General features: G+C 36.2%; 2 protein-coding genes across 2 annotated transcripts; one reads left to right on the forward strand and one right to left on the reverse strand.

Moving 5' to 3' along the window:
- The first annotated feature begins 840 nt into the window (after window positions 1-840).
- On the forward strand, window positions 841-6073 carry LOC107776159 (serine/threonine-protein kinase 52-like). The gene is made up of 6 exons (XM_016596010.2): window positions 841-1374; window positions 2457-2578; window positions 4252-4448; window positions 4553-4727; window positions 5221-5355; window positions 5509-6073. The coding sequence occupies exons 1-6, from the start codon at window positions 1026-1028 to the stop codon at window positions 5713-5715; spliced, it is 1185 nt and encodes a 394-aa protein (XP_016451496.1). The 5' UTR covers window positions 841-1025; the 3' UTR covers window positions 5716-6073.
- Window positions 6074-6242: 169 nt separating this feature from the next.
- Window positions 6243-7947, reverse strand: LOC107776160 (bidirectional sugar transporter SWEET5-like). The gene is made up of 6 exons (XM_016596011.2): window positions 7630-7947; window positions 7493-7529; window positions 7183-7399; window positions 6932-7093; window positions 6712-6831; window positions 6243-6585 (listed from the first exon to the last, which is right to left on the reverse strand). Exons 1-6 carry the CDS (start codon window positions 7670-7672, stop codon window positions 6454-6456), a joined length of 711 nt encoding a protein of 236 aa, XP_016451497.1. The 5' UTR covers window positions 7673-7947; the 3' UTR covers window positions 6243-6453.
- Window positions 7948-9202: the final 1255 nt, after the last annotated feature.

Below are 9202 nucleotides of genomic sequence, written 5' to 3' on the forward strand. Positions count from 1 at the left end.
AGAGGTAAGGATCAACTTAACCACACGACTGTCTAGGCCCCACGGTGGGCGCCAAACTGTTTACCCGAAAAATGGTACAGTTGAATTTGTTCGTGGTTTCTAGACAAATGAATCAATTTGATCCCATAAGATAATGAATCAGTCAATTTGGATGCAAGATACTTAGCTCAAATGTAGAGAAAACGATAGATATGGAGAGCCCGGGGACAGAGTTTTCGGGCACGATGATGATAAGAACAACAAGCTAGAAAAATAGTATCAAGATGTTGTATTGGAAGAATTCTTTGATGTCTAAATCGTGTCTTATAATGATCGTTGAGCCTATTATTTATATCTCAATGGGTGTAATGGTTGGGTCCACCACTAATGGTAATTATTAAAGTGCGGTAATGGAAACCTAACGGTAAACATAAATGTCTAAATTCCTGTAATGAGCCGTTACTCTTTAATGCTGTGGAATATTCTTCATTAAATGTTATCGGGCACATCATGCTTAATGCCTTTATAGACTTGCCTTTCTCGGTAACACACAAATTAGATGTGCTCGGTTTTCTGTCTTCAATTCCACGTGTCCTCTTCTTTGGGTATTTTACCCAATACAATATTAACTAACCAAAACTGTAACAAATAACAAACCTACCGAAAAAATTCGAATGACGCTTATTTTCACCCCAACTTTAACGGGAAGAAGAGATGTTGCTTATTTTGGATAGTAGAGGATAAATATCATCATTTTCCGAATAAAAAAGGAGGTAGAAGAAAAAAAATGAGAAAAGAAAGAAGAGGAGAGTGGTGGGGTCAGGAGTACACGCTGTCTTCAGGCAATTCCATGTGCACACATGGCGTTATGCTCATATTACTCCTCTTCTCTTCCCTTTCTTCTTCCCCTGCACCAAACCAAAAAGACTTTGGCTTTTTCCCTCTCTTTGGCTTTATTAATTTATTCCTCCCTCTAAAACTAGTATTCACCCCTACGGAACAATCACAATCATATTACCCAAAGAAACAATCAAATATTCAGGTTTATGAACACAGAGAAAAAAGGGGAAGCAGAAAACGAAATGGAGAAGAGCAGTGATGGGTTTGTAAGAGCTGATCAGATTGATTTGAAGAGTTTGGATGAACAACTGGAGAAGCACCTTAACAGAGCATGGACTATGGAAAAGAAGAAACCATTCGATGATTCGTGCATTAATTACACTACCGCCACCGCCACCGCCACTGCTGCTGCCCTCTCTTTATCTTCCTCCGTCAAGCCCAAGAAAAGATACGACTGGGAAATTGACCCTTCCAAGCTTATCATCAAAAGTGTCATTGCTCGTGGCACTTTTGGTACCGTCCACCGTGGCATTTACGACGGCCAAGATGTTGCCGGTCAGTCACCTACCTGTTTTTTAACCATAACTCAAAAACAAATCTGTTCAATGGTTTCTGGGTGATACAGTTACTCATTTACTTTTGATTTTTCGTTTTTGTTTCCTCTAAAAAAAAAAAATTATTATTATCATTATTATTGTTATTATCTATTTTAACTTTTTTGGAGGGGCAGAGAGGGAACCGCGTGAGGAGGTGTGTCGCAGCATTTCTGGGACTGTCGGTCCATTTTCCTTTTATATTGTTAAGAAGTTATTTTCTTTTCACTTTTATCCTATCCTTTTATTTAGTTTTAGTGCATGGATCATGCTATCATGAAGAGTAGGTACTAGGAACTTAAACAGAATTGATGGTAAAAAAGTGATTCATGCGTTTACAATTTTTGGAAAGTCATTAATTCTTTAATAACTAGTGGAAAAATTGTGCTCAGTGTTAATTTTGTGGGCCTATTCATGGTTCAATTTTAATGTTCCCTACCTCCCTATAGGCTGCTGAACTACTACTCCCTCCTTTTCAAAAATGGACTAATAAGGAAACAGTGTCAATCTTTTTGAAATGGAGGTAACTTTATTCAAGGTTTGCTATGCATGGTTGCTGTTTTTATTAGTTTTCTTCATCAGGTTGTATTGTGATTTTGATGGTCTGTCATTTGAGTGTATTCGTATGGAATCCGTGAATAATGGCACGGGTTTGGATTGAATTGTGCAAGTTGCAGATTGCATTAACTTGGCTGGTCTTCATATTGCTGTATTTCTGAACTTTCATGTGATCCTATCTGTTATTCAAGTAATAAAGTAATCGAAAACACTAATGCTTGTCATCTTGATCCTACTACTCTGGATCTCATTTTCTAGCTCTCTCATCATTTTTGGTTTTCTGTTTTTGTTTTTATGTTCTTGCTTTAAATAGCGTTTTGGTGTTAAATGTGGTTGTCGTTGTCACTGCTACAGGGCCTTAACAAATTTGCTTGTCCAAAAATTGTCCATTTTTCTAGTTCAAACTTTTTAACAAATTTTGGAATGATTTAATGACTACCATAAATTAGTGTTCTTGCTAACTTGTTTCTCGTTAACATTCCTCAGTGAAACTACTGGACTGGGGGGAAGAGGGCCACAGAACAGATGCTGAAATAGCATCACTAAGGGCAGCTTTTACTCAGGAAGTTTCAGTGTGGCATAAGCTTGACCATTCTAATGTTACAAAGGTGACATTCAACCTATAAACTTTTTATGAGGGAATGATTTAAAACCTCTCGGATACTACTGCTTCTGCATGAAACTTCAGTTCCTGTCACGGGCTAAAACTTTGATGGTCCATCTACTAATAATTTCCAGTCTAAACTACCTTTTACTCAGTTTATACTTTTTGCACTGCTTTTGGAACAAAGTGTGGACATAGTGCTTGTAGAGAACTTCAACAATAGCAATGCCATTGTAATATGCATGATGAGCCTCTATCTTTCCATTTCATGGCCAAGAAACTTCGTCTAGCTAGTTTGGTGGTGATTAGCTATTGTAAATCACAGCTTGCTCAAGATGTGTACATATTTTAAAGAAATTAATTATTAGATATTTAAGGTAAGATACTATGTTTTAGATTTTAACCAATTAAAAACATGAGAGATGGTGGTTCTACAGTAGGAAAGAGATTATAGTGGATAAATAAATTTAGTCCTGTGATTACTGAAGTCAGTAGTGAGAATATGGACATTAATTATCCTTTTTGCTATATTAGCAGATTCTTATTAGTAGTACCGAAAAATATGTGAGTCATGCTCGTGTCACCTCCTAAATTTGAATTTGATGACAAGTTATATGTGTATCAAAAGTGTGCTTATCTTTGCGTCACGAATATGAGTGTTCCACTATTCTGTCAAATTGCTGAAGCTTTGCAGAAGGCTGTCTTTTTAATTCAGTTTTGTAACTTTTGCATGAGGTGTTCCTTATAGGAATTAGTAGCTACTTATGACGGGTAACTCAATAAACAGAGCAATACCTCCCAAAAAGAGAAGAACAAAAGAAACAACATATCGACTTCTATAAGTCACGTAAATAGTCACAGTATTTTTGAGCTTATAATGGTAGGTTGTGATGATTTTCTATTATGAAAATGAGAAAAAGGCTGATCTTGGGAAATTTAGCAAGCTCTTGATAGGTTGATGGTGGAAATCAGAACTTCATATTGACAAGGACTACCTAGACACCACTACCTAACTTTTCAAAGCGGGAATAAGGAAAAAAGAATATTCCGTATATAGGCCAACTTGAATAGATGAACCTTAAACTCCAATCATCAGGATACAAGGCTGTAAGTTGTAATAGTGTCTTTTTGAATTTTGTTTACAATCTTGACAAGTTATAATTTGGTAGTCAAGTTCTGATCTCTTATATATATTGATCTACTTGAGCTATCATGTTGCATGGAGTATATAAAACATTTTGATTCTGAAAACATTCTTGCAAGGACAAAAGACATCTTATGTGTTATTTCTGGTTTAAACAAATGAAATACAAAATTAATTCATTGATGTACCAGAAACCTTTATGGTGAAGGGGTGAAAGCATGATGCTTGAAGGACAGTTAAGGGTGATGTGAAGCATGCCTATACCTATTCGTTGGCTGTAGCAAATGACTGCAATTTCAAATTTGTGTTAATTTTACAGGCTCCTGTTTATAATGATCTACGATGTCTGTGCTGGTTGGATGCCTAATCTTTAGTGTTGTATTTCATTCACAACATAAAGGCCGTTGGACTATGGAAACTGCAGATGTCCAAAGTCTTATCTCATGTCATAGCATACCAACTGATTGTTGCTTAGATTTACCCATACTTCTTTTTCCACATAATACAACTAATATATCTCTCCAATCTCACAGTTCATCGGAGCAACCATGGGCTCTTCTGGGCTAAATGTACAAACAGAAAATGGTCACATTGGCATGCCTAGTAACATATGCTGCGTCATAGTGGAGTACCTTCCGGGCGGTGCATTAAAATCTTACCTTATCAAGAACAGAAGAAAGAAGCTAGCATTCAAAGTAGTTGTGCAGATTGCACTTGATATGGCCAGAGGGTAAATTGGAGCTCTGACTTTTTCTCATGTATTTTAAACCCCTCTGAATTATATATACAATTTATCATTTACTGAACTGAGGTCAATCATTTGAACTTTTTTAGGTTAAGTTACCTTCACTCTGAGAAGATTGTGCATAGAGATGTCAAGACAGAGAATATGCTATTGGATAAGACACGTACAGTAAAAATTGCAGATTTTGGGGTTGCTCGCGTTGAGGCCTCTAATCCCAATGACATGACCGGGGAGACTGGAACCCTTGGATATATGGCTCCTGAGGTAATTCTGGAAGTGGAGTAGGATTCACCTCTCCATGAATGTCTTTCATTCATGTCAGTAATCTGTCTGGTCATTTCTGTTCTTTTGATGGATTAAGCAGATTCAGCGTATATAAAGCTTTTTCTTGGTATTCTTGCTTGCAAATGTTCCCTTATTTTTCACCAAGATTCATTCGTCAACTTGTGTACAATGCATAAGTGTGCAAGAGACACATGCTATGAGCCTTGATCTAACTTACTACAGAACACAATGTTCGGTGTTGATTTTTCGAAATAAGCTAAATCTTTTCCTATTGCAATCCCCATCTTTTTCTCACCTGGAGGAAGAGTGACGTGAATGTAGGGATTTTAACCCCCAAAATCGAGTGAATTAGTGAAAGAAAGTGTTGGATAAACTTTTTAAAATGCTGGGAAAGCAAGAATGAAAACATTGCAAATGAAAGAGTTGTACTTTACATCCGCTGTTGCTGAATTGTTGAATGCTCAAACTACAGGTTCTCAATGGCAATCCATACAATAGAAAATGCGATGTTTACAGTTTTGGCATATGTGTGTGGGAGATCTACTGCTGTGACATGCCATATTCTAATCTCAGCTTCTCAGAAGTAACTTCAGCTGTGGTTTGCCAGGTAAAGCCTCCAACTTTTTAGCACTTTTTGGATATAAGTAATGACATGTGAAGATTGAATAACACAGATAGACAAGAATGTATAGTTACTGGTTTCTTCTTGATCATCTGCCTTTGCCTCCTTGATAACTGCGGTTTCTGTTGTGCCACACAGAATCTGAGACCAGAAATTCCAAGGTGTTGCCCTAGTTCCCTTGCTAATGTAATGAAGAGATGTTGGGACGCTAACCCTGACAAGCGGCCTGAGATGAACGAGGTAGCATCCATGATAGAGGCTATTGATACATCAAAAGGCGGAGGAATGATTCCCGCTGATCAACAACAGGGTTGTTTGTGTTTCCGAAAGTATCGTGGGCCTTGAAGCTTGTAGCTCAAGCAGACATGCAGAAGTAGGTAAATTCTATCTCAATTTCCAAATATTTGACGAAGGAAGTGAACTTGCAGAGCCAGAATATTTTCGCGGTTCTATTGGGAAGCTGTGTACATGTATTCTCTTGGTTGATGTAACTAAAAGCTTATACATTCATGTCTTCTTTTCCATTTGTTTTCTTCCTTTTTTTTCTTTTTCCTTATAATATATCCATTGTTTCTTTTCTTTTTTATTTCTGGGAAATTTTCAAATATGTCATCAAGTTGGCTTCTGTAGGTTGGGTGATGGAATTGACACTGCTTTCTTCTCATGTCAATACATTTATTTATATAACAGTAGTAGTCATAAACATTTAGGCTAAAATGAAATTCTTTTTTTTTTTTTTTCTGTTTTCTTTTCAGTCGTGAGTCAATAGCATGGTAGCCTAGTTGTACTTTCCAGGATTTTTTTTGCTATACATGGGGAATGGGAAGGGGAAATAGAGAGTTTTCTACTTTGATAACACAATTCCTAATGTGTAGAAAAAAAAAATAAGAAGCTAAAAGCATAAGAAATATTTACACAATCAAGTCGCTGAAACTGCATTTACACAGATAATGAACTCTAATAATTGACCGGTAACCTAGAAAAGTAGTAAGCAATCTGCTATAACGCGCTAATTGTACTGATAATAATTAAAAATTCCTTACACTATCGGTAAATCTAACTTAAATCCTAAATTGAACTAAATTAGGGTGTGGTGTTCCCTGGAAGTTCAATTTCACTTGACTTTCCATCATCGTCCCAGTTGGTGGAGCGATAATATGTTGCATAAAGGATGAGCTGAAGTGCTCCAGATAACGCTCCCAGGCCATTAGGTACCTATTATTATCAAACAATACAGATTCAAAATGCTATTATCATGCTTTAGATTATGTAGTAAACCAGTAATGTACATGAATTAGCAATATATTCAGTATCGAAGAATAAGAAAATGAATTTAATTACCAAGATGTAGGGATCAAATTTGAGGAATGCATAGGCGAACCAAATACATCCATTAGCAAAGTTTGCAAGTGACAGGAAAAATGGCATGTATTTCACACTCTTGGTGCTGATGACTCGACGCTAAAAGAAAACAGCAAATGTTAGTAATTAGTGCATACATATGGCAAATTAAAAATTGAATGTAAAAAAAGAAGAAGGATTCCAATAGACAAATTAATACCATGACGGTGAGGGGCGAAGTGTACATAAGAATATTGAAAATGACAGCCAATATTCCAACAAGCATGGATCTGGACTTGGTATCATGGAGGAAAGTAAGCGTAACGAAAATGACGATCGCCACAAATATTACTTCAATTATCAAAGCAATTATAATCCTCCGCTGATATTCAGTTATTAAAAAAAACACAAGTTAGTTCAAATTAATTTGAATAATTAAGTAATTAAAAGTGTATATAATAAAATACGTACACGTTTTGGCCATTCGGAATAGATAAAGAAGATTGAGACATAAATTAATTCTATAACAAGACCGATGCCGTTAATGGTGATGACCAGAAGGCTATCTGGATGAACAAAGGGCATTCCATAAAATATCCACACTGCACAATTTAGAACAGTAGCAACATAAGGGTCTGGTCTGAATTGCATCACCGTCTTTACTTTCCATATTTTAATGAACGTTGGCCTGCCAAAAAAATACAGCTAAATGTTTGAAGGATCAAAGATATATACTTTATTATTCATAAATTCATAATGCACATTATTGCAGAGGACTTACACAGGGGATAGGAAGAGGAAGAAAGATATAACATTTCCTGCATTAATTATGCATGGAAAAGAAATGTTAATTAGTTGATATATATATAACTTAAAAACCGGTATTGATGAATATTGGATAGTACGTAAGACACATACCAATAATTCCAACAATCGTCCTTATTGTCTCTGTATTCGCCATCTATCTGATTAATGCTCGAAATAGAAGATCATAAAGGAAATTAAAACGAGCTGAAGATGCAACAGAAAAGCTAAGACAAGGCAAATGGCAAAGGGAGACTAATAAAATCGGTGAATTTCAGGCAGGAGATCATGTTTTGGATATGGATTGTATATTGGAAAGTACGTATATCACTTGCAACTTGTATGCATTAATAACGCATCTCTCAAATACTATATGACAAACATCAAATTCTTAAGTACCAACAATAGATGATCAAATTTTCCTGTTTTCAGTTAATTTCATACTGAAAACAAATAGATACAAAGAAAAAAGGTCGAGTGATCGTAGCTTTTTTCGCGGCTGTATGCATCCCATGCATGCAACGTTATCCACAAAATTTTCAAGAGCAACGGCAATATTACGGTAATGCTAGTGACCACAAATTTTTCCGTTAAATTTTGCGGCTACTTATCCTAATCCACTTACCTACTAATTATCTCACTAGCAAACCTGCCTATGGTAGTGACTATGCACGATCCACTGTTTTCCAAAGCATATATTTATAAAAACAAATATTCAATTACTCTTGAAAACCATTTTGCACATATAAAAGGGAGTCCTACGTTCTTCCTTCTTATGATATTCCTTTTTGATCGATCCAGCCTGATTAGAGTGGAGCAGCTACTCGTGAAAATTAGAAGTAATGTGTGAAAAGGATATTTCCAACGTTATGTTTAAGCTCAAACTTTTCCTCCAACTTTGCATGAATATATTTGGTAGTACAACGTTTTTATAACGAATTTGTTATTTCTAATTTTCAGATAATAAGTTCCAAATAATAATTATGCATTCACAAAATTAGAGAATGACGACAGTTGGATTTATAATGTAGTTTATAGACGCCTGAATTAATTTGATCAAAGAAAGGGAGGGTAATGACATGTAACAACTGTGGTGAACTTGGACACAATGCTAGAGGATGTGCAAAGGTAATCAATACTATAACTTTTTCTATCATTATTTTTCTTTCAACATCTAATAAAAGCATTCTTTCTTACTAACAACACTCTAAAGGAAAGCTGCCCATTGGAGGTAAGAAGAAGGGAAAGTAGACAAAAAGAAAGAGAACTTTACTTGATGAAGCTACTGATGATGAACAGCCCAGATCTCCCTCTCATGCACCAGTGCCACAAGAAGCCAGTGATGAGGAAATTCCCTTGTCAGCCCCTCAGCCAAGTCAACTTATTCAAACAAGTCAATCCAGCAACTTCTTGTATATGACAACCCCTTCAGTGCAGAGGCAAGAACCAAGTTGCAGTGCCTTTGCGGACTTTGACTACCCAGACTTTGATACGGAGCCTGAAATAGCTATAAGGCCAAGAAGTATCTCCGAGGCAAAGACTAGACTACAATTGAGGTAACTACAAAGTACAACAATTGGAACAAGGTCAATTGAATTTGTTGGTGATGCCAGTGATGTGAGTGAGCCATCAAAACTTCCATTCTCACCAAAGAAGCTGCAATGGCAGGGAATAATTTGTTATTATT

Source organism: Nicotiana tabacum, chromosome 4 (genome assembly GCF_000715075.1).
Source record: "Nicotiana tabacum cultivar K326 chromosome 4, ASM71507v2, whole genome shotgun sequence".
Taxonomy (NCBI): domain Eukaryota; kingdom Viridiplantae; phylum Streptophyta; class Magnoliopsida; order Solanales; family Solanaceae; genus Nicotiana; species Nicotiana tabacum.

Coding starts and splice junctions, on each gene's coding strand:
- LOC107776159 (XM_016596010.2), top strand. CDS start 1,026: ATGAACACAGAGAAAAAAGGGGAAGCAGAAAACGAAATGGAGAAGAGC. Junction 1,375..2,456: donor CGACGGCCAAGATGTTGCCG/GTCAGTCACCTA, acceptor AACATTCCTCAG/TGAAACTACTGGACTGGGGG. Junction 2,579..4,251: donor ACCATTCTAATGTTACAAAG/GTGACATTCAAC, acceptor CCAATCTCACAG/TTCATCGGAGCAACCATGGG.
- LOC107776160 (XM_016596011.2), bottom strand. CDS start 7,672: ATGGCGAATACAGAGACAATAAGGACGATTGTTGGAATTATTG. Junction 7,400..7,492: donor TTCCTCTTCCTATCCCCTGT/GTAAGTCCTCTG, acceptor TTTTTTTGGCAG/GCCAACGTTCATTAAAATAT. Junction 6,586..6,711: donor AATTTGATCCCTACATCTTG/GTAATTAAATTC, acceptor TGATAATAATAG/GTACCTAATGGCCTGGGAGC.